We start from the raw sequence: 25402 nt of genomic DNA, 5'->3' as shown, positions 1-25402 counted from the left end.
AGACAAAAACCACTCTCTAGGACAAGAATACAATGGACAGCACCATAAATGACGCACTAGGTCCTTCACACAACCATTTCCACAAATACGGAGTCTATGACTCAAGGATGTGGAAGGACCTGCTGATGGCTAGGGATGTTGGAGAATTCCGCCACGAACTCCAGTGAGGCCGGATTCTTTAGATTCTTTAGAATCTGCCCCCCCCGGAGTCCGTGGTGGAACTGACTACCCCCCGCCACCCCCCAAAATCCCCCCCCGGAACAGACCTACCTGGCAGCAGTGGCAGCGGCAGCTCCAGCGGTGGCGGCTCCAGGTCATCTTCTGGCCGCTGCCGGGCTGCTGTGGCTGCAAATGGCGGCCGTTGTAGTGGCCGCCATTTGCGTCCCCGCCAAGCCGTGATAGCCTACGTAAGTATCTATGTAGCCTATCATGGCTTGGCAGGAATGCAAATGGCGGCCGGCGTAGTGGCCGCCATTTGCGGCCGCATCCTGGCTGTGGCCGGAAGTCCCACTGCGGCTGGCCCCGGCCAGTGGCTCTGCGGTCTTGCTGCAGAGTGAAGCTGGCCGGGGAGGATTCCAGGGGGGAGGGACGGATCGCCTCCCCCCCTGCAGACCCCAGTGCACCGTACCAGATCACCTCCCCCCTCCTGCGGACCCCAGCGGATGGAGATAAGTGGGGTTTCGTACACCCCTACCAATGGCATCTGTTGGAATCTTAACTCTGTAAAGGCCTCCCTTGCAAGTGGATAGGCAATGGTTGTTTGAAAACTGGTGGCCTTTTTTAATGACTGCAAACCAACATGAAGAGTCATTATTGTTAATAGTCTCCCTATCCAGGGATAAATAGAATTTTTCAATTTGTTGGTTAAAGCTAGACTGAAAGCCAAGCATAGCTGTGTGCTATAAAAACAGTCTTTTATTACTGGTAAAAGAGAAAGGGTCAAACATTATATTTTTAGGAACATATTCAAGATGTCCTAAGGGTACATCTAAATATGTAAAGGATGGATCTGCAAGCATCTGTTTGCAAACATGTGTAGCATACAAGCATACTTTTTGGACAGCTATGTTGAGAGCCTGTGTACTATAATGGTTAGAGTTAGAGATGTAAACTTTCTGGAAATTCTGAGACCATGGAAAAAACTAGGGGGTTCTGGTTTGTTTTGGAAAAATTGGAAATTATGGAAAATTTGAAAAATAAGCAATACTTTTCTTTCTTTCTTTTTTTTTTTTAGCACTTTTACAAATCTAAAGTCACTTTGTTGCTTTAAGACAACCTTCCCCAACCTGCTGCCTTCCAGATATTTTGGACTTCAGCTCCCATCAGCCTCAGGCAGCATGGCCAGGAATGCTGGGCACTGTGGTCCAAATCATTTGGAAGGCACCAGGTTGGGGAGGGCTGCTTTAGGAACATAAAGCAGCCTTTCTGTTCATAAAGTAATTTTATGTATGACTTAGTTTGCTCATAAAATTATCCATATATTTTAAAACTTTTAAAAGTAAACTCAGTTAGTAAATTTGTAATTATTGTCTGAATAGATTAGAATGACATTAAATGACTGCTACAGCATCAGAAGCACAGGATTCTATAGATCAAAACCCACGTTGTCATTCTTGACACATTTACTGTCAAGAATGCACAATGGTGACTCTACTCACATGTTGGGAAACTGAGCATAAATATCTATCAGTAAAATATACATTAGATCAATAATTTTAATAAAGAACAAAATAAATAATTATGTTGGTAATCTTACAGAAAGGATTAAAAAAAATTCCCCATGGCTTTATTATTTCCAGACATTTTACATCTCTAGTCTTTCTATAAAAAAGACTGAGTAACAGTATAGAAAAACGTCTTAAATTCTAAAAGAAATATTTTAGTCAGTTGCCATCCTTGAAAACCTGCCAGAGTAGGATAGGGATGTGTGAGACATTCATTTCAGATCACTTTTTATCCAGATTTACCCAGGTCACACCTTCTAGACTGAACATGGACTCAGATGCAATCTGCTGTCCAAGACCATATACATTTCTGAGCTTCCAATGTGATTCATGGACCCCAAAAATGCATTCAACAGCATGCATACTTTTGAAAAATGCTCACAAATACACTTTAATCAATGGGAGAATATGTACATTTCAAAGATGTGCACAATTGAGGCATTCATTTGGAAAATATGCAAAAAAATATGCATGGATTTTTGGGTGGGAGTTAGCTCGCAAACTGATACATACTTGAGTCAGAATGAGCTTTGAGATGGAATGTGGAGAACTTTGGCAAGCCCGAGTTTTGCTGACTCACACATCCTTAGAATAGGAAGTTCTCGTTGTGTCAAATATTTTCCATTAATATAGGGTGGATGGACACTGAATGCAGACTAACCAGATACACCTAGGGCACAATCCTATGCATGTTTAGACAGAAAAAAAGTCCTACATCTCCCAGCATTCCCCAGCCAGACATTCTGGCTGGGGAATGCTGGGAGTTGTAGGACTTTTTTCTGTCTAAACATGTATAGGACTGTGCCCTTAGGCTCAAAATTTGATAACCATATGTGACCCATAGGGTTTTCCATAGTGTGTGTGTGTGTGCGTGCGTGACACAGAGAGAGGAATCTTGCATTCTAGATAAAGGTTGGGTCAACTTGAGTTCTATCAGCTATTCCTTGTCATGACATATTCACTATTAAAGTGAATATGTATGCCTCTCCATACCATCTGCCTTTTTATTTTATCTACCCTTCAGTATTAAGCCCATAGGACAGGTTAGGAAAGACATGGAAATTAATATGTTATGGTCACAAATGTCATGAGAAGCCTTCGTCAACCTGGTAGTATTTGAAACAACTGAAATTGTGTTTGTTTTTTTCTTTTCAGAGGATTTATCTCACTGCTACCCATGTTAAAAATAGGCTATTTTGCCTTTATTATCTGCCAGAGCACTGAGCCTACAGTTATTTAGGATTGTCTTTCCAACATTATCAACTTGTTAAAAATTGTATTGTATAAAATCTGTCAGGACTAGTTATCTTTGTCCTAATACCTGAGGAGGATTTCCTGTTCGAAATGGGGTCCGTTGGTGTAGTTTAAAAACAGCATTTAAAACTGTATCTGCTTGAAAATTGTTTAAACATTTGTAGTCTTCCAGATACAACTGGAGATTGTTTGATACAACTCCTTTGTAAAATATATAGTGAAATAGTTTGTAAGATCTGTTCTGATATTGTTGGTTGAAAATTTATTTATTAATACTAATTATAATTTGCACAAAAATACTCAATTATTAGTCCAGTGTATTGTGATTGGTTCCTTGCACTTAGAGTGTTTGGTTGGAATCAGTTCTTTGGGAACCTTGTCCTTGTTGGTTGGTTTTAAAACCACCAAAGAACTCAACGGACCCTCAGTATAACAACAAAACTCAAGATAAGAATATATTTGATATATATAAAAAGTAGATACATACACACCAAACAGGACTATGGAAGTTGTAGTCCATTGCTTCAATTCAAAAATCAAATGTAAGGCTTAAGTTAAATTTTATCATTATTATTCATATCTGTATTAGCCTCTTGTGAGGGTTATCTTTGCCTTCCTATTGTGTCTTTAGAAATGGATCTGTTATTGGAGCGGTACTCAGTCTGGCTACACAGCAATTACTCATTAACAAAAGTTTCTCTTTCTCATGAAGTACAGAAACAGCATCAAATTCTGGAGCTGTTGTCACTATTTACTATTGTTATTGCTAGTCTAATAGTAATACTCATGTGCTACTTCAGTACGAGTATATTCACTTTTGTATGAGTATATTTAGCATTGTTAATATTAAGAGGTATTTTCTCATTGTACTTGAAAGGTAAATACATATTATTCGTTGTCACCAATTGTTTAATTCACTTATTTTTCCATTGTAGATGTCACATCATCTGTATTTCCCAAGTTTATTAATAGCTTATCATCTATTTTGATTCTGTGGCTGCAATATTGTCATATCTACATTCTTGCTACACAGAGGTTTTTTTTTTTTTTAATTATATTGTTACCACACCTGGCTGTGTTTTTCAGATATGTTGGTCCACTGTCTATTTGAGACCTTGTACTTCTACCTGTTACAGCTAGTCCTATTTGGTGTGCATGTATCTACTTTTTTATATATATCAAATATATTCTTTTCTCAAGTTTCCTTGTTATATTGAGGGCCCATTGATTTGTTTGGCACTCTTCCTTGAGGGCTCTCCTCCTTCTTGCTTTTGCTTTTAAAACCACCCACAGTTGACTTCTGTCCAAAGCAGTGACTGCACTTTCATTTCCTCTATACCTTGTCCATTCTGGTCATGAAATCTTCATTCATGTAAACCTTTAATCCTTTTCTGAATCCTTCTTAGTGCTTTACCTTCATAATTCCTTATGACATGGTAATGTTCCATTGGTTAATTATGTGCTCTGGGGGAAAAAAAATTTCTGTCACCGGCTGAAGGTTTCTAGTTTTAACAATTGGGGATCTCTTTTTATGACAGCATAAACCCCAGCTTGTGACTCTTAATGATTCAGTGTTCAATTTATCTGTCTCATTCCACTTCTTGTTTAGCCCCCGACTACACTGAATACGCACTAACAGCCCAATCCTGAGTGCACTGACTTGGAACTTTCAGCCATTGCTACTGTTAGCTGTTCTATGGAACTATTTCCTTCTACCCAGAATTCCTCTCACCCTCTCCCTGGCTTTGAATAATAGTAGAGGTGTACTGAAGGCAGCCCACCTCTGCTTCAAGCACAGAGGAAGGGCCCAAGGTCTGGGGAACTTCGTACTTTAATAGACTGTATGCAAGTGTCTACATGAGTGTGTGTTAATAAATATCTCTACTTCAGCCTTCCCAAACCTGGTGCCCTCCAGCTGTTTTGGACTGCAACTCCCAGCATTCCTGACCATTGGCCATGCTGGCTGGGGCCAATGAGTGTTGAAATCCAAAACATTTGGAGGGTGGTAGGTTGGGGAAGAGTGCTCTATTGCAACCTTACCCTATTGCTAGAATTATCCTGTTCATCTTTGCTGTGCTTGCCTCCTAAAGACTCTTCACTTCCCCTTATTATAGCTTTTTGTTGACTGTAGAAGGACAGCTGTGCTCCTAAGACCCTTATAATCTGGCATTAGGTACTACTTCTTCTCCACCCTCCTAAGGGCACTTGCTCTGTACTCCTTCACAGACAACAGAATTTTGCTCCAGCTGGGACTAGTGTGAGAGCAAGGGAACGGGATGTCCCCCTGACACTGGGAGTCCTTATAACACCACATAGTAGGGGATATGATCAGGACCTCATGGCTTACCTACTCCACAATGGCAGTCATTACCACTCTATGGACCCCTGGCGACTATGGCTTGGATCCAAAGAACCACACAATTTGTTCCACAGAGTACTTACTCAAGGCCATTTGGGGCTTGGCTAAAACATCAGTCGTCTATACCACATGATGACAAACGTCTTTGAAAACTGGGGGGACCTTCCAAAGCAGTTTCTGATATGGAGATGTTCAAAGAGGGTGTGTGTGTGTGGGGGGCAAAAATTCTACTAGGTCTGCCCAAACCTTGGGTACACCTAGCTTATTAGATCTCATCCTATAGTTCTGAAAGGAAGCTACCCTCAACAAACTACTTTTCCCAAAATTATGAGGTGGGGGGATGACAGTTAAGAACATAAGAAGAAGGCCATGATGGATCACCAGATACCTATGGGAAGCCCATAAGCAGGACATGAGTGCAAGACCACCCTCCCACTTGTGTTCCGCAGCAACTGGTATTCAGAGGCATACTACCTCCAATACTGGAGGTAATATATAACCACCATGACTTGTAGCCATTGATAACCTTATCCTCCATGAATTTGTCTATCCACTTTGAAGCTGTTCAAACTGGTGACTATCATTATATCTTCTGGTAGCAAATTCCATAGTTTAACAATGTGCTGTGTGAAGAACCAGTTAAACTGGTATAAAACCAGGTTTTAAATTCTACTAGGTCTGCCCAAACCTTGGGTAAACCTAGCTTATTAGATCTCATCCTATAGTTCTGAAAGGAAGCTACCCTCAACAAACTACTTTTCCCAAAATTATGAGGTGGGGGGATGACAGTTAAGAACATAAGAAGAAGGCCATGATGGATCACCAGATACCTATGGGAAGCCCATAAGCAGAACATGAGTGCAAGACCACCCTCCCACTTGTGTTCCACAGCAACTGGTATTCAGAGGCATACTACCTCCAATACTGGAGGTAATATATAACCACCATGACTTGTAGCCATTGATAACCTTATCCTCCATGAATTTGTCTATCCACTTTGAAGTTGTTCAAGTTGGTGACTATCATTATATCTTCTGGTAGCAAATTCCATAGTTTAACAATGTGCTGTGTGAAGAACCAGTTAAACTGGTATAAAACCAGGTCCGGAAACTTCAGATGGTCCAAAATAGGGAAGGTAGATTGTTAACAGGGACTGGCCAATGAGCTCATATGATGCCAGTACTTTTCCAGCTGCACTGGCTGCCAGTCCATTTCTGGGCCCGATTCAAACTGCTGGTATTAACATTCAAAGCCCTAAATGGCTTGGGGCCAGGTTATCTGAAAGATCACCTCCTCCCATATGTTCCTGCCTGGACCTTAAGATCATCCTCAGTGGCCCTCCTCCGTGAGCCCCTGCCAAGGGAAGTGAAGCAGGTGGCTATTAGGAGGAGGGCCTTTTCTGCTGTGGAACCCTGGCTGTGGAATGACCTCCCTGGTGAGGTTCACCTGGCAGCTACATTGTATTCGTTCCGGTGCCAGGTGAAGACCTTTTTATTTTCCCAGGCATTTTAGCATTTTAGCATTTTAAACTTTTAGCTTTGCTGTTTTAAATCTGTATTTTAAATCTCCGCATTGCTGCTAGATTTTACTCTGGTTTTATTCTGGTTGTATTGTTATGTTGTGGTTTTAATGTTTTTATATTTTATATTGTTTTACTGTGTGCTTTTTGGTTTTAATTTTTGTGAACCACCCAGAGAGCTTCGGCTATTGGGCAGTATAGAAATGAAATGAAATGAAATGAAATGAAAGAATAAATAAATAAATAAATAAATAAAACCAGTTATTATCAGCATAGGTTGACAGTGCTGATATGTCCATTCTCTGGTTCAGTTTCTTCTACTTCATTACCAATATTTTCATCTAATTCCAGTTTCATCTCTTCCAGTCTCATTCCAGTCTCATTCACTGACTCTTACATCCATGGTGTAATGTCAAGAATTATTTTCCAAAATAAACCTTTTATTTTTGATAAAGCTCATGCATCTAGTTATTTTGTCAGGCCCAAATGAACAGGTAAGGACTTGACAATGAATGTATCTGTCTAAACATTCTTCTTTGTTTTAATCATCAAAGGTTGCATTCAAAATAAGATGGAATTTTTCTGTATCTTCCATTTGACTATTCAAGAAAATAACTGGCTGCCATTGGGGGGGAAATAACTGTTAGGAAAGATATCCAACTCTGTTTCAGATCTATAACCTATTCCCTTCAACCACTGAAGTTCAAAGGCACTTATGAGAATATATTCATTAAGTACAAGATAGACCAGCCTTTGGGACTACAACCCTCATCATCCCTGACCTGCTGGCTGGGGCTGATGGGAATTATAGTCCAAAACATGCGGAAGGCGCCAGGCTGGGGAAGGATGGGGGAGAACTTAATATTAGATCTCTCTAGGTGGCTTCCTAAGGCACTTTTGCCATATCAGCAGATGGAATGGCCTGCCCAGGAGCAAGCCGTTCTAGGAACAGCAGAAAACACATGAAGGATTAAGGACCACAGGGAGTCTTGAAAGCACAGGATTCCTGGTGATAGCAAGGAGACACAAATGATGGGAAAGGATGGATAAGTATCAGCAGCAAAAGAGACGTGTGCCCCTGTGCTTGCTGAGAGAACTGCAGAATAGACGTGGTGAAGGATATGGCAGGGTAGTACCTGCATCCCTGTTTACAGAAACCCTGTTCAGGCATTCTGGTGTGTTGGGGGCCAGGAGTGTGTGTTGGCTCCACCCCTGATATCTCGGTGTGCACTGCCCCGACTCCTTTCTTCGTGACACTGACGTGATTCACACAAAGATCTGAAGTTGGATTCCTTTAAGACCTTCTCCCTGAATGCACAAAGACCTGGAGTGGAGGGGCTGGAGCTGCCACATGGGATAGGAGGTTAGGTGCATGAGCCCCGCCCCCCAGCCCCTTACACATTTTCTGCCTTCATGAGTTCAGGATAAATGCCTGAGAAGGGCTTAGTAGCTCACAGAAAGCAAAACTGGCATCTTATTTAAGAATTTTTACTCATGTGTTTAGCCTGCCTTTCCTAAAAGTACCATATGGGGTTAGATCCAGATTTACACTGGATCAACTGTGCTGACAGAAGTGGACTTCCCAGCCCCTTCCTTACCATGGCAGCCCATCCAGCCCCTGAAAATGCCACACAGAGAGTCAGGAAACTCTGCTGAATGGGGTGAGCTGTGGTTGCTGGGGGGGGGGCAGGATCCCCCCCTCAATGGGTGAAAGGACCTTCCATGGGCAGAGCCCTTCCTCTTGCAGAAGGCAGTTCCTGGATCCAACCTGTGGCAAGTGAAAAGACAATGCCATTTTTGTTTTACAAATACCAGCGCTGTGTGAATCACCTTTCTTTGAAAATTTACCATTGCAGGTAAAGAAGGCTGTGCAGCAAGAAGGCTTTGGGCGGAGGAAGAGAGGATACAGAGATATCAATGAAATTGACATCAACATGAATGATCCTTTATTTACAAAGCAGTGGTACTTGGTAAGCAGCACTGAAGCCTCTTAGCCATTTTTTTTTTCCACACCGGGAAAACAATTTCAGATTTGCCTAATGGGGAAGTTCCCAGGCAGATCTTGGAATAGAAAAAAAGCATGACTTTGCCCTGTTATAGCATGATTTTGCCCGATTATGATTTTGCTCTATTATTTCTAATACATTTTGGCATGACTTGGCAAATGTTAAGCTCTTTCAAAGGAATGGTTTGTATAGCTCAGTGGGTAGAGCACATGCTGGGCACGCAGAAGGTCCCGGGTTCAATCCCCAGCATCTCCAGGTAGGGCTCGGAAAGAATCCTGCCTGAAACTCTGGAGAGCCGCTGCTGCCAGTCAGCGTCAACAATACTGGGCTAGAAAGACCCAGGGCCTGACTCAGTAGAAAGCAGCTTCCTCTGTTCCTAGGATAGGGACAGCTTTTCTATGGCTTTAAGCCACACTGCTTTGGAAAATGCTGAATGCAGGAATCATGTGAGTAGGGCCAATGATGTATTTCCCTTCCACTTGCAGACGATCTTGTCTTCTAACTGTATGTAAGGGAGAACTGGGAAATGCTGCTTCCTAACTGCCTCCTCCATCTTCCAGCTTGCTGCAGCCAGGGCAGGATGCAGAGTGTGGGGTGGGTGTGGGTGGCCTTTTGCCTATTTTTTTACCCAGCACTTCTTGACTTAGTTTCAAAATAAAGGGGATTACAGGGGTAATTAACTATGCCAGCTTCAGGTTGCTGTGGTGGGGGTGTGTGAACAAGGGAGCTTTGGATCCAGCAGATTCAAGGCTATTCTCACATGCCCCTGGAACGCTTCCTTTTGGCCCCTACTGCCAAAATGGCAGGAGCTCCATATTGCCAGTGGTCCCAGGAGCCTCCGAGGCAGATATTGTTGGTGGATATCAATGATCAGGCAGATATCAGTGGTCAGGTAGATAACCCCCACAGGGGCGAGTGAGGATTGCTCTGCAAATGATGTTCAGAAGAGAGAGAGCCATGTCACTGCCCAAGTGGTTCCTGCATTCAGATGTCAGCAGAGCTCCATGGGAAAGCAGCTGCCCCACCGTCAGAATAACCTCCAAATCAGCCCTAACTTGCCATTTCTTTTAAAGCAAAGTTAAGTCTCTCCCTATGGGGCTCGCTGTAAAGGGTCGGCACTCTGCTTGTGTGCTGCCATTGTCAGAAGAAGGCATTTTCAGCTTCAGCAAGGCCTTGCTGTTACTGCTTCTTAGGTTATTGCATGTTAGTTCTGTTGTTTTAGGCTGCAATCCTGTGCATGTTTAGACAGAAAGAAGTCCTACGACTCCCAGCATTCCCCAGCCATCTATGCTGTTTGGGACCTTTTTCTGTCTAAACATGCATAGCATTGCACCCTTTACGACTGATTTTAGTGCTACTGCATTATGTATGTGTTTAATATTTATTTTTATATATTTATTTTTTGCTATTTTGTGCTGAACATTTTGTCATTTAGCACAACAAATAAATAAATACATAAACAAACAAACAAACCCCAAGTGTTTGTTTGAAACTTAATTTGCTTTGAACTGAGGTGAATGGACAGAATGGCTGTAGTTTGTGTTATGGCCATTTGTGTATGGCAAATGACTTTGTGCACTTGATGAGCTTCAATTTCTGAGAGGGCCTGCCCTTTTGTATGGAGAAACAAGGAGACTGACAGTGTTTCCTTTCTTAAAAGACAGGAGCCAAGGTTCAAGCCTGCCTCAAAGCCAAATCCTCTGCTGTAGAAGCTCTTCTCTTTACTCTCAGATGTGTGGACGTTGCTTACGGATGTTCAGCAGTGAGAAACACCCTGCACATGTTCAGAGACTAAGGCACTGCCATTTTTATTAGTGCTTCACATGAGCAAGGGCTGAGTTCTGGCACTCAGACTCGATTTCAGAGCCAGCCTCCTGGCACAGAGTAAGCAGTGAAGTCCTTCAACCCTCTTGCGTTGCATCCTCTGTGAGAACTGAACAATATGCCGCGGCTTATAGAGATGGTGGCTCCATTTGGGCTGTGTTCCCAAGCAAATGGCAGCTATTTTCTAGCAGATGAAATCAGGTGGAATCTCAGTGGACGTAAACATTCTGCTTTGTGCCAAGCAAACACGTCTCTTATGCCTTTTTGTTTGCAATCTGATGCATTAGATCAACACTGGGCAAGCAGATGGGACTCCTGGACTCGATCTGAATGTGGCCGAAGCGTGGGAGCTGGGTTACACGGGGAAAGGAGTAACTATAGGAATCATGGATGATGGTAAGTGAAAAACTAAAATCTCCCGACTCTCTGTATAAATTCCCCCCCCTACTGTAACATGTGAGAGATGCAATTTAAAATTAAAGCTTTCTACTGTGACTCACCCTCTTCAAAACACTGAGATTTTAATGAGAATGTTATAAGATATTCAGCCGTAATTTTTAATAAGAAATCATCCGCCAAAGGTTCCCTGAGGGTACAGTCCATGGATATTTATGATCCCTTTAAATCAGCCAAGGGCAAAGCAGTTTAGCTCATGTACAATAGCTGTTCGCTTATTTTGCTTGTTTAGAAAAGGCCCAGCAGAACCGAAATTGAATGTAGTTCCATAGAGAAAATTATGCTATATAGATTGAAACTGTTATGCAGTTTTAGGGCAATGTGGAATGATGATGATGATTTTTTTTAATAAATAAAGTGATTGGAACATGAGAAATATTTTAACACTGGCTCCCATTTACATTTGATGAAATTTCAAATTTGTGCTGTAAGGTTTCCACCACACTGCTAAAAATAAGTGGTAAAGTAGCTGTACTGGAACAGAGCCACGGGGACCTATCCTTGCTAATATAGATACACCACAGGGGAAATAATACTGCTTGTCTACCCATCGCACCATGCATTTGCACATGACTCATAGCTCTCTGGATGCTTTCATTTGCGTCCACAGAGTGGCATGCTACATTTCACAGTGACTGAGCACAGCTGGGCCCAATCTCTGTCCATATAAACCTTAAAGGGGGGCAGGATCTGGTTGACCGGAGGGAGCGTACGGAATGTAGAACAGAAACAATATCTCAGGCCACCTAAGCAACAACAATCTGTTAAATCCAATTTGCACACTGACCAATGAAAACCCTGGAGACAGCAGCTCTTGCGCTCACTTTTTAATTCTACTTATTTCAAAGATGGACTTTGTTCTTGGGATGTCAGTAGTCTGTCATGGACAGAAACCCGCCCAGGAGAAAGGGAGAGATGCGTGAGGAATTCGGCCTTTGAGAAGTCCTATACAGAATGTCCTGATTCACACCTGTTGGACTAATGCACAGGACAAACTTTAGCTCTCTCAGAGATGTTGCGTGTCTGGGCATTGTGGCACAGTTCTTCATAGTTTACACATATCAAAACACAGGTTTCTGTACAGAGTTACAGATAAAAGATGCATTGGAAAATGTATTTTCAAATAAAATACTAATTTAAATATATAATTTGAGAGGATTTGTACTCCCCCCCCCCCGCCAAGAACACACAGATTAAGGTGGGAATGGAATTATGGGTAAAACCATGAAAAAGTGACACAGTCCAGAAACTGACAGATTTGTCCTTCCCTTCCCAGAGGCCAATGGTTAACGATGAGAGGCCAAGCAGAGCTAAGAATGGAAGCAAGTGCCTTCTCCTTGCTTCTCCTGCCCCTGCAAAGCACCCTTTCAGTTACTACAGTTATAAGACTATTCCTACCTAGAGTCCTGCTATGATAAATGGGTCAAGCGCAGTCCTGGGGCAAATCTGTTCAGCAAAGTCAGAAGGCAGGCAGCGATCTTAAGTACAGTATTACCAGTCAAGAAGAAGGGTAGCCTGAAAGCAGGGTCTGAGGCAGAGGTGATGGCAAACACAATCAAAGGAACAGGCTCTTATTGGGAGTCCTGGGGTCAAGCAACATGAGAGTTCAGTACAAAGAAGAAGCAGGATCAGGAAAAATATGATGCAAGGTACTGAGAGCTGAAATAAAGATGTTGTTCCAGCCACTAGCAGGTCTTAACTGAGAGCTTATATTGTCATGTATCCCAATCCACACCCAGGGAGAGCTGCAAGCCATTAGTCCTGACACCAGAATATCCCTACATCCAAGAAGGTACTTGCTCTTGAGTAGACCTTTATTCTCAAGGAGCCTGGATGCTGCAGGTCTTGAGAAATGTGCTTTGCTTCTGAGTGGCAGCCTGTGACTCCACCTTCTGCGCTGGTGTGCTCTAGGGCTGGATGGATGTTTGGTCTCCTCTGAATCCATGAGTGAGGTACAGCCCTCAGAACTCCCATCTGGAGGTTCCTCAGGGACTGTGGTTGCTCAAGACCCAATGCAGCTTCTCCCCGCAGCTGCTGGAGGTGCCTAGGGTATCACTAGAATCAGAGACCCCACAAGGTCTTTAGTCTCTGCAATGTCAGGGTCCTCATCAGAAGGGTCATCCTTGCCCAGTTCTGGGTGAGGTATGACAATCCAGGGAATGAGCTCTGACAGCTCTGTATTGTTCTGGTGCCTGCTCCAGGAGGAAGGAGAAGGGGAAAGGCATAGCTCAAACATGCCTGGCAGCCTCCCCATTCCTTCTGCGGAACTGGCCATGTGCCAGTCTGGAATTTTTAGCCCCAGCCTGATATGAGTATCTGCAGGCAAAGAGACATAATGGGCCAAGTGGTGATCATCCAGAGGTCAGAACTGGCCTGTGGGCTGCTGATTGTCAAGAACCATTTAATACTACAGAAATGAAAGAATAGCACTGGGACTGTAGTAGGAAGAGACTGACTACTAGCAAAACTTTCATTTTGTAGTGAGGTATGCGAATGACAATTCATATTCCTAACCTCTTGCCTTCTGCCTCCTTCCCCTTTGTTTCTGGCCAATTAGGAATAGAACGAAACTACCAGACTAAAGTATCTGAGCTTACAAACATTTTTTTCATTATTATTTTGAAGGTAACTTTTATCCTAAGCCAAGTATTCACGTAGTCTCCTCCAGGCCTCTCTATTGTGATATTGATTTTTGTGCGTGCAATTCTATAAAAACTGCTGTGATGAGAAGCCATACAAGTGGATGATAAGTAAATAGAGAGATGAAAGTGTCATTTGAAATGGGGGCCTTTTGGAGAATTCCACCATACTAGCTACAGGGAACAAATATTACATTTGTGCCGCGGATAAGGAATTGGCTTTTTATTCTGCCTGTCACGTAGTTCAAAGGCACTTCTTTTGTTCTCTCTCACTGTTCTAGCACACTTGAGTCCAGCTGTCTATCACCTTGTTAACATATTACTGTGCAGGCTTGTAGTTTGCCATAATCCAGCTGTGGCTAATACAGTTACAGCTATAATGTGTGCTACCATTTTTCCTAATTGTGAAAGAGCAGTGTTCCAAAACCAGTCTCAGTGGATGTATTTGCTTTGGCTATTGTGCAATATAGAAATGAAATAAATAAATACATGCAAATAATAAATTAATTTAAAATAACAACAGAGGTGTGTGTGTGTGTGTGTGTGTGTGAGACAGAAGCTATATTAGAAACCTGGGCTTGTTAGAACTTTTGACTGCTGCACAACATACAAAAGACTACACATACCTACCTTTCCAGGATGGTCCTGCCATTAAGCTGAGTGAGGTGGCTCTTAATTTGGGGGGCAGGGTGTTAGTAGCTGCTGTACTTCAGGCAGCATACACCGGTTTCTCTCATAGTGATTGGCATCCTTGGGCAAACTCCAGCCAACAGAGGGTTTTCAGCAGACCAACCAAGCACTGATTGGTGTCCCCTACTTCCTTTCTTCTTTCTGTCATGTCCCCTCATTCTGGGCTCTGACCCATCTTCTGGGGTTCTGCATTACCCCAAGGAGGACTCAGATGGGCCATGGGCCACCCCACTTCAGGGGGAACCATTGTTATCCCCTTCTATACCTTCCTGGCCTGATGACATGGCACTGCCATCAAGACCTGACTCTGAGGATGACAACCTCTGCCGCTTCTTCTGTCCTACAGCCACACAGGAGCATGAGAGTGCAGAAACAGCAGCCAATGTCCAGTAGGGGTGGAGACACTGAACGATCAGGCTCTACCAGCCTTCTTAAAGCTTCAGTTGACTGCAGTCCTTTGCTGGGACAACAGCTCTTTAAAGGAGAATCCTCCAGTCGGCATCTCCTGCAGTGTGCTATCCAAAGTCCTGATGTGGCCCAGAACAAACAGCAGGTCTTGTGTTGCAGTTAATTTCCCCTGAGCCTCATGCCTAGTCAGGACATTTTCCATCCTTGCAGTTCTCTCTCTCTCTCTCTCTCTCTCAACTTTGCTATGCACACCGAGCTTACTTGTGGCTGCAGTGTTAACAGGAAGTTGAAACTACATGGGCAATGGTTATCCACACTCTTAATACATTCAGATCTGGTGGGCTTCTAGTGTGGAAAGTGGACATTTTAAGCCACAGTTGTTTGCCTGACTGTTAGCAATACTAACTTCCTCTGGCTATTTAATGTTTTATTTTTTTATTGATATATTTTATGGCATTTTATCATTATTTTGGGAACCGCTCTGGGATTATTACTTTTAAATGAAAAGTGGTATATAAATTTTCTAAAATAAATAAAATAACATACATGGAAATTATCCAGTTGACCACTGTATTCCCATTGCATGGTGGCTGGCAAGATGTGATGCTTGCCAAGACCCAGATGGGTTAGAGCAGCCTTTGCCCAATTCCAGAGGTGTTGGGCCTAGAGATGGCAGGAGAGTCCAGTAAGGGGGTAAAGTCTGGCAGACTCCCTCTCGCTCACTCCCCCTGGACCCACTCGCTGAGCATGGGCTTTCACCCAGCCCTGGTTGCTGAGCACTTGTGTGCCTGGCGAACAGGTCCATCAGCTGCCCGGCCTCTTAGCGAGCCACCATTTTGAGTAAGAATGGTGGCTTGGTGATTTCTGTAAATCTAATGTTACATAAATGGTGGCTGTAAAGGGATCATTAAATAATGACGGCTGTAAAGGGCATGTAGTGTTGCATAAACCAGCTCTTTCAGCTAATTAAGTCCCAATGGTGTCTGTGGAACTGCATTGCCTTAAACCAAAATGAATAGCAGATTGGGCTCTCTGTTTTCCTTATATTGGAAAGTAAGCTTTTGTTCTTTTTTAGTCTTATTCTAGAGCAGGGACTTTGCAAGAAAGGATAAATGTAGTAGTGGTAATGGTAATAATAATAATAATAATAATAATAATAATAATAAAGATTCATTTCATACCCTTTGGAAATAAACATCTGTAAGTACTCAAGGCAGCTTTTAATTCTACTGCTTGGTTGAAACTGACAGTATTGTTAATTTCCTAGTCACATCCCAGGAAAATGCATGTAGTGGTATATATTTGTCTTCTATGCTGTCCAGCTCATCTGTATTTTATAGCTCTAGGTCTAAAGATGGATGCATTGGAGCATCAGAATAAATCTTTGGTTAGTGAGTTTTCTTTAAAGCATGAACTGACATAAAGTTGGCTATGATTGTTCCACCAGAGAAAGGTAGGACATGCAAGTTTTCTTTGTACACCAGCTGTAATGCAGTTGTCTGCTTCCTTGCACAAGAGATTTCTCAAAGGTCATATTTGCCATGCACATTTGGGTTGTGATTAGGAATGGTCAGACTGCCTGTGTTGAGCAATTTCCAGCTAGCCCGTGTGCTCCCCACAGGACCAGCCTGAGACATTTTGCTGTATGAGGCAAAAGATAGGGGGAGTGCAACCCTGTTAATTCTGCTCGATCTCTCATTGGCTTTTGATGCCATTGACCATGGTATCCTCCTGGATCAACTCTGTGGGGTGGGTATCAGAGGCACTGTGTTGCAGTGGTTCTGGTCCAATTTTGGAGAGTAACATTGGGTGACCATTCCTCTGCCCCTTGGCAATTGAGCTATGGGGTGCCGCAGGGCACCATCTTGTCCCCAGTGTTGTTTAACATCTATATGAAGCCTCCAGGAGTGGTCATTAGGGGATTTGGACCTAAATGCCATCAGTATGCTGACACGCAGTTCTACCTCCCTGTGACACCTGAATCAGGAAAGGCTGTGCAAGTCCTGGATCAGTGTCTAAACTCAGTAATGGGCTGGATGAAGGCCAATAAACTGAAGCTGAATCCTGTCAAGCTGGAAGCCCTGTGGGTGATTGGTTCCCGAGTCTGGGAGATAGGCACCTTGCCTGTTCTGGATGGGGTTTCACTCCCTCTGAAAGATCAGGTTTCTAGTCTGGGGTACTCCTAGATCCATCACTGTTGCTGGAGGCCCAAGTGGCCATGGCGGCTTGGAGTGCCTTTTACCAGCTTCAGCTGGTTTGCCAGCTACAGCCTCTCCTGGACAGGGATAGCTTGGCCACAGTGATACAGTGGCAAGTAAGCTCAAGACTGGATTATTGCAATGTGCTCTACGTGGGGCTGCCCTTGAGGCTGGTCTGGAAGCTGGAGAATGCAGCAGCTTTGCTGTTGTCAGGAGCTGCCCCTTTTCAGCCTGCAACTCCTCTGCTGAGGGAACTGCACTGGATGCCCATTCGCTACCAGGCCAGGTTTAAGGTATTAGTACTAGTGTACAAAGCCCTAAACAACTTGGGACGAGGATACCCAAGAGAGCGCCTCCTTCGTTACCAACCAGCCTGGTCACTGAGGTCATCGCACAATTTGCTCCTGGTGTTTCCACATGGACCTATGGTCTGGTTGGAGTCCACCAGGAAGAGAGCCTTCAGTGTGGTGGCCCCCTTCCTGTGGAATTCCTTGCCTTTGGAGGTCAGGCAGGTATCAACATTGTGTTGCTTTCAGCGCCTCCTGAAGACATTATTATTTCAAGAGGCCTTCCCTGAGTGACCTGAGGCTTACTATGTTCAGAATCTGTTCTTTTAAAATGTTTTAATTGTTTTAATTATGGGGTTTTATTCTTTTATCTTGCTGTTCACTGCTCCAAGATCTTTGATGTGGAGTGGTATATAAATATTGTAAACAAACAAACAAAGACAAGATGGCACCCCCGCTCCTGCAGTCGCCATTTCCATGTACAGAAACTGACCAGACTGGCAGTGGAATCTCATTTCAATCTTGGCAATGGGACAGTGTCCCCCTTTGCCCGTGCTGGCAGCAGGCTAGCTTAGAGGGCACAGGGCAGCCCACATGGCAAACACAGATGTGTCTTCCCACACCTTGCTGCTGCCTGAGGGGCCACCTCATTCAGCCTAATGGCAGGGCCAGTCCCAGCTCTCCAGTTCAAGGAAATTGGAATCAACAGAGCTAAAAGAAGCACTGTTACACATTTATTTATTTATTTATTATGAATTATAATTATTTACACATTTATTATTTACACATTAAATAATATTAAATAAATTATTATTAAACACATTAAATAAATTATGTACACATTTATTTATTTATGTTTATTTATGTTTATAGCCCAACTTTTTCCTCCTGCAAGGAACCCAAGGTGGCTTACATGATCCTTCTCCTCTCCATTTTATCCTCACAACAACCCTGTGAGGCAGGGTAGGCTGAGAATCAGTGACAGGCCTAGAGTTACCCAGTGGGGACTAGAACCCAGATCTCCTGAGTCCCAGTCTGACACTCTAACCACCACACCGGCTCTCGCGTCACTCCTAAGGGAGCAGTTCTTCCGCTGCCCTGCCCTTTCTCTCCGAGTGAAACTATGGAGTGGAGAGATCTGTGTAACTTCAGTGCCAACTGCAGAAACTGATCGTTGTAGCCCCTGGTGATCGTGAGCCAAGCTGAGGGAAAAACAGAAGGAGACATGAGCTCACTGGAACACAGGAAAGGGAGAAGCATGGGTGATGGAAGAGCAGCAGAGAGAATTAATGGCATGAGGAGTTATATGGGGCTGTTGGGCTGGCGAAGTGACAGCGGGGTGCTGTGTGTGTGTCTTCAGGCTGCCAGCTATATAATGATATTGGCATGAAGCGTTCAAATCTTGGGCCCTTGGCCGCCGCTGTGTTCTCTCCTTTAGTGCTGCTGTTGAAACTGCATGACTTGTAAGCACATCCGTTTGAGAGGTTACGACCATTTGTGATCCTAGAACATCTAAAGAACACACCTTACAGCCTAACCTCTCCGTCTCAGATTCCGAATACATTTCTGACACTGGCCTGTTAAATTTATTAGTACCTTTGTTTTCCCTCCTGAAATGTAAAAGTCAAGAATTGAAAGCTTAGATTTCACTGTGAACAAGCTCTAAGGCCAACATTATCCCTTGTAGTATGCTTATTTAAGGAGTAAATGGATTTCATGGCTATTCAAAGCATTTCAATTTCTGTTGTTGTTTTGAATGAGTTAATCATGGCTTATGTGCTGTCACTGTTTTTGCAGGGATTGATTATCTTCATCCAGATCTTGCCTCCAACTATGTAAGTACACAATGTTCTCTACCTTTCAACCCTGGCCATTCTTCTATGGGGATGCGCTGGCCGTCCTTTTAGACAAAATATTAACCCACTGACAGTGTAAGCAGCATAACTGAGCAATCCATTTTTGCTTTCCTTGTTTTCCACATAAAACAAGGAAAGCCTACAGTTAGGTACAACATGTTTGTGCCTCTGACCTGCCGTGTAAAGCAAAACAGTGACACATTTTGTCAGGGAGAATTATGTGGCTATCAAATGCTGAATAAGCTTTCATTACCAATACTGGAAATTAGTACCATCTCAAAATCTTCTCTTCTTAATTTTTTTTATTAATAATATCATTTAATGCAAAAGAGCAAATACAATTCCAAAAGTGGGAAATAATACAATTAATTATAATCATGCTTTTTCAATGCAATATTTCTTTTGCTTTCCAATCAAACTTATATTCAGTTATAGCTGTTTAACAACTTCTGAGACCTCTTTCTCTATATTCCAGTAATTATTATTTTTTCTCCAGTACTGAATAAATGTATCCCATTGTTCAGGAATCCTTTTGTGTAACTTCATCCTCCCATATTTTTGTATGATATGAGACCTTATGCATTAGTACTCCATGCCAACTATCATTAGAGATGTTCTTTTGTTGTTGTTGTTTGTTCCAAGTTTTTGCTATTATAATCCGGGCTGAAACCAACATGTTTGCAGTCATCTGTTCATTCTTAGTTGCTACCAATCCATCTATCCTATCTAATTAAACCATTGGATCCAAAGGCAATTTAAACCCTGTACTTTTTTCTATGCTCATTACATTAATCAAAAAGACTTTTATATATTTGTAGACCTGCTATATATGTCTGAAATCTGCAAAATTCTGACCTCATCTCCAACATAATGCATTAGGCAATTTATACATTTTCTTCAGCCCAAGAGATGTTCAAAATCAAATCAAAATCTTCTTTTAAAATAGTCGAATTCATCTTTCATGAAGTGGCTGTAGCTGTGATAGCCCCTCCGCCATTATGATATTAATGGAGAAAAATTATGGGCAGTATCCAAGTTGATGTAAATTATGTTGTGTAAGCAACCTCTAGCGTAAAGTCAATCATTTTAGCTGGATTTCTAGGGAAACCTATAGCACCACCTAATGATATTGGTGTTGCAATAGAAGTCACCTACTCTAGCTAGCACAACATAATTTACATTAGCACTAGCATTGACTTGGATGCTGCCCAATATTTTATTGAATCTGCTGGGTTTTTTAAAAGCTGGATGTTTCAGTCTTCTACTACTTGCTGCTAGTTCTTCTTCTTCTTCTTCTTGGATGATATACACAGCTAGAATAAAAGACAGTACAATAATTTGGAGTAAGCTCTTTCATCATGTCTAGATGACTAGATGACCCTGGGCTGCTATGCACTTGAAGAAATAACTGCCTTGTTAAGTCATTTATTCCTGTAGTTTTCACAGACTTTGCAAATCTCTTTATGCAAATATGTGGATAAAAGTCCAGATGGTTTAAACGACAACACACCTACAGTGAGAACTGTACATATGAGGGGGAATTTATAATTTCATGTTGCACAAGTCTTTGTAAATGTAACACAACGTATCTTCTAGGAAAAGTCATAGCTTTTGGAAGGGGCCATAGCTTGCTCAGGGCTATCGGATATGGTAGAGCACATGCTTTGGGTATCTCAATTAGCAGGTTCTCAGACAGCAGCCTTTCCAGTTAAAAGATCTCGGGTGGCAAGGTTGGGAAAACCCATGTTGGAGACCTTGGAAATAACAGGGGACAATAAGGAGCTAGTTACTGGGCAGCAAGAGCTGTAAGCTCAAATATGCTGCTTGGTTGGGGGGATATTTTTGGTCTCACCCTTTTGGCCCTGCCTTTTTTGTCTTTGGCTACTCCCCCTTTGCCTTTAGCCCCAGTCACCAAATTCCCAAGGGTTTCTCCAAACCTGAATTCGACCCTCAGGCAGAAAGAGTTTCCCCACCTCTGAGCTAGATGGACCTCTGGTCTGACTGATAGCTTCATAAGTAATCTCAGAGGGTGAACATAATTATGCACCACAGAAGGGATACAGGCAGGATTGGCAACAGGCAACAGATCCACAGACATTATTAGCAAGTGATTATGCTTATCTCCATGCCATCAAAAGTTTGATCTGCTGATTTCCTCCAACCAAGGTGCTGTTAAAGGCACAAGAGCAGGCCAGACCAATAACTTCTTGTCAGTTGGCAAGCCTATTCACTCTTCTATAGTGCAATTCTAAACATGTCTACTGGGAAGTAAGTCCCACTGAGTTCAATGGGCCTTACTCCCAGGTAATTCTGTATAAGATTGCAGTCTTAAATCAGGCAGTCTTTTTTAGTTTTTTCTTGAAATAGTTCTGGATAAGTAGATATTTGTGAAACTCTTTTTCAAATGCACTGCATAAGCAGGAGTCCCCATCACGGCACCCACGGGGACCTCCAACAGCACCCATGAAGCTCTCCACTTCCTACTCCCTTCAAAAAAATATTTTAAATACAAATCATGAAAAACATTAGGGCACCAGGTTCTCCTTCCTGTTCCTGTATCTGCTGCAGATCAGCTGTTGGTGGGCAGGCTGAAGACTTGATTGAAGGAAAGAGTTGCTTTCTCGCCCTGCCCAATCTTACATCCACACAGACCTTTCGCCTTTATTCTCTCTCTCCCCCAAGACCCAGTTTCCAGCCTTGCTATTCCTCTCCGCACATCCCCTTTCCTTTTCATTTCTCTCCTTTCCCCATCCCTACCTTCTTCTTGCTCTCCCTTTCTAGCCTCACTCTTTCTCTGCCCTCTGCCCTTTTACCTTGCTATTTTCCCCTCCCAGCCTCTAGAAATCCTATTTCTCACCCCCCCACACACCTCTTTAGCTCACTTTTGACTAGCCAGACCCCAGCAGCAGCCATTATGTGACTAGCCACATCCACCATGGAAGCCATTTTGTGGTGGCACCCACAACAGTTTCTCAAATCCCCAAATGTGCTCATGGGTCCAAAAGTTGTGGGCCTCTGACATACAGTAGAGAAGAGCCCGCTTTTGTTTTCCTACTCTTAATTCTCTCACTGAGTAGAAACGGTGCCATTTGTTCTTACATAAAATACCAATCAAGTCTTCAGCTCAGCTCTATGGATACACTGATAACAGAATTGGGGCACATAACAACCTGTTTCAAAGCTTATTGAACTAAAAAAGGTGTCACTTTGTGTCATTCTGCTTGCATTGCTGGGCTTCAGGCCAAGCACAATGACCATGGTGTCTAGAGATGGACTCATTCCAGATTGATGCAGGGCTTTTGTTTACTTCGGTGAATTAAGACATGCAGGCATCACAGAAGTGCCCTTCAAGGTAGAGTTTGAGTCTGAGTCATTGTAGGCAAGAACAGAGGTGTACCGAGTGAAGTATGATTCCTTTAGATTGATTCCAGTGAAGAGACTGGAGGGGCAGAGTTGCAAAGTCCTTGAAAAGGGTGAGTGTTTTGATTTAGAGGCAGTTCTTTTAATGTAGTCTGGCATTCAGTGGAGGACTATGCTGGCTCTTCCCTCAGTTTATCATTATATGCATACCTGCAGTATAATTTCCTGTTCCACGTGAGCCTTTTCAAGATGTTCCCACTCTGGGGAGTGCAGAACATTATACAATGGGTTTGCAGGGAGGATTGGAGGTCGTGCCTAGCTTTGTTTTAAGGAGTTAGAATGGAAGCCAAGGAATGGATCGATGGCATTGCTTTAATGGGAGATGGGAAAGGGATCTAGAAATAACATTCTGCCATGATTGCAGCCTTATGTAGGCATTCTGCCTGCAACACAAGGGGGTGAAAAGGGTGGTGGTCTGAGGGGGCACATGCAAGTCCCATCCTCAGTGTCCTCATCCTTGCCATCCCTGTTCTTGGCCTTCCTGTGTTAAGCAGCAAAGCCTGAAGGGGGCCTCTACTCACATTCACTTGAATGCAAGGAGGGATGGCTAAACATGCAATGTTTGAGTTTGCTGAGGTTCTCCAAATTCCTCCTTGAAGCGCCTTGTCACATCCCACTAACATCAGAGCCACCAGCCTTCACTGCTGGGGATATTGAGGGTGGGGCCTGTGTGGGCCCCTTCCCCCTGCCCAACCGTTTTAGCCATCACAGGGGCAGGCTGAATGCCTGCATAGGGCTTAGGTTGCCCCCTCAGTCTAAGATCAGTGATCCAGCTGTTTGCCAAGCTGATGAGTTCTTGCAGATGTGCCTTCAGTTGCACAGTAGGGTAGCTCTCTGCTATGATGAGTCAGGCAGAGGATGGATGGAGCCATGTTTGCTGTGATTTAATAAGTCTTTGAAAGCTCCCCATGAGAAGCCTTCTGTTGAGTGGGAAGAAAAAGCACAGAGAGCCAAGAGAAGAAAATTGGAAATGGAGCTGATGAAATATTTGCAGGATGGGTGACATTTAGAATTGCCCTTTTGAATTTCCTCTGGCAGCATAGTATAAACTTTGGAGTTGTGACATGATATATAGTGGACTGTTCTAAATAAAGGCAGGTGAATGTAGTGGTGTAAAGATGGGTTTCAAGAGATTTATAGCATGGAGTATCCACAATGGGTACCAATACCTGAGAAAGTTCAGTAGCCACCAGGATTCAGGTGCTGAAGGAACCATTACAGAGGGAACATAACCCTGTGGTAGAATACATGATTTGCATGTTGAAGGTTCCATCTTAAATCCTGGTAGGTATAGTCAAAATATCTTGGGTAGCTGGGAAGGGCCTTTCTTAGAGACCTTGCAGTGCTGCCATCACTCAAACTTTAGACCAGGATTAGGCAACTTGGTGCCTTCCAGATGTTAGCATAAGCTCCAGCCACCATGGTGAATGGTCAGGGATTATGGGCATAATACTCCAGAACTTCTGGAAGGCATCAGAAAGAAAATAAATTGTCTAAATTGGACCAATAGTTTGACTTGGAATGAGGCAGTGTCTTACATCTCTTTTTCCTCATCACTGGTGCAGCTGCTTTCATACAACCACCATTCCAGAGCTGAAGAAGAGCAGAGTTCTTTTTTCTTCTGCCTCTTTGGCATTTTCCACCCAACAAGGAGAGATGGCTGGCTCTCAGGAAACTGTTCTTATGACCGTAGGCTTTCAGTTGCGAGGCGGCTATTGCAGCAGGCCAACTGAGATGAGGCCAGAGCTGTTGCTATTGCTACCACTTGGAGAAAGTGCAGAATGCACAGTAAGGATGTGATAGTCATGAGAGAAGGTCAGAAGATTGGAACAGAGGAGGAAATGGGCTCAGGGGAAGTTAAGGACAGGGGTGGTGCCAGCACCTGGCATCTTTGGGCAGCTGGCAGGGGCCCCAGTGCCCTGAAAGGGCCACCCCTCTTAACAAAAAAAATCTGGCCTGGTGCTCCATGACCACCTGGCAGCTGAATTTAGCTTTCATTTTAATTTCTCACTATGTCTCCAACTCTGATACTGCTTGGATCACTGCTAATACCTGCCACAACTGCTAGGAAAGCCCACCAAGGGGCCCACCAGAAAGGGCTTTGCCCAGAGCTCCCTCAAGCCTCTATCCTGCTCTCATTTAGGAGATGTGAAATGGTAGAGATAGGGTGATCTCTTATGTATTGCCAAAACAGAGGACACATGTTTGCATAAACTTTGTATGTGTTAATTTATATGTATAGATGCAAATGTAGAAATAATTATTATAATTTAAATAGAAATAAAGTACATCTCAGCGGAGTGGATGTCTGTGACCAGGTGATCCATGTGCCGACCTGTTCAGTCTGCTGTTCAGGTGCTCACTGACAATGGGCAGCAGGTCTTATGTTCATTATCTTTAAACTAGAATTAAGCAGGACAACCCTTCAAATAGAGAACAGCTTCAAATAGAGGACTGTCCTTTGTAAAAAAAAAAAAGGGACACCTCGCCAACCCATGTGGAGAGTGTGTCTAAGGCTGCCTTTCCCAATGTAGTGCCCTCCAGATGTTTTGGATTTCAACCCCTATCACCCCCAGCCAGCATGGCCAATAGACAGGAATGCTGGGAATTGTAGTGGAAAATACAATTATTTTCAACAAGGAAAATACCTGGAGGGTGATGGGGTGGGGAAGGATTGTCTAAAGCTGTGTGAAAGCAAGGCTTGAGGCACAAACACATACTTGAATGAGCTGTTTGGTGTGCTCTGGAAAACCTGAACCCTG

At 43.2% G+C, this 25402-nt stretch overlaps 1 protein-coding gene across 1 annotated transcript in view; it reads left to right on the top strand.

Annotated features, from left to right (window-relative positions):
* The window catches only part of PCSK2 (proprotein convertase subtilisin/kexin type 2), a 160070-nt gene that overhangs the window by 78876 nt on the left and 55792 nt on the right, over positions 1–25402 (top strand). The window contains exons 3-5 of the mRNA XM_084830421.1: positions 8713–8826; positions 10974–11082; positions 19162–19199. Of these exons, the coding sequence (XP_084686547.1) occupies positions 8713–8826; positions 10974–11082; positions 19162–19199 (261 nt within the window). The remainder of the gene's footprint in view (positions 1–8712; positions 8827–10973; positions 11083–19161; positions 19200–25402) is intronic.

The sequence above is a fragment of the Heloderma suspectum genome, chromosome 1 (assembly GCF_057233095.1).
Source record: "Heloderma suspectum isolate Gila_16-S chromosome 1, 16-S_ref, whole genome shotgun sequence".
Classification (NCBI taxonomy): Eukaryota; Metazoa; Chordata; class Lepidosauria; order Squamata; family Helodermatidae; genus Heloderma; species Heloderma suspectum.
This window is presented reverse-complemented; position numbering and strand designations above follow the sequence as displayed.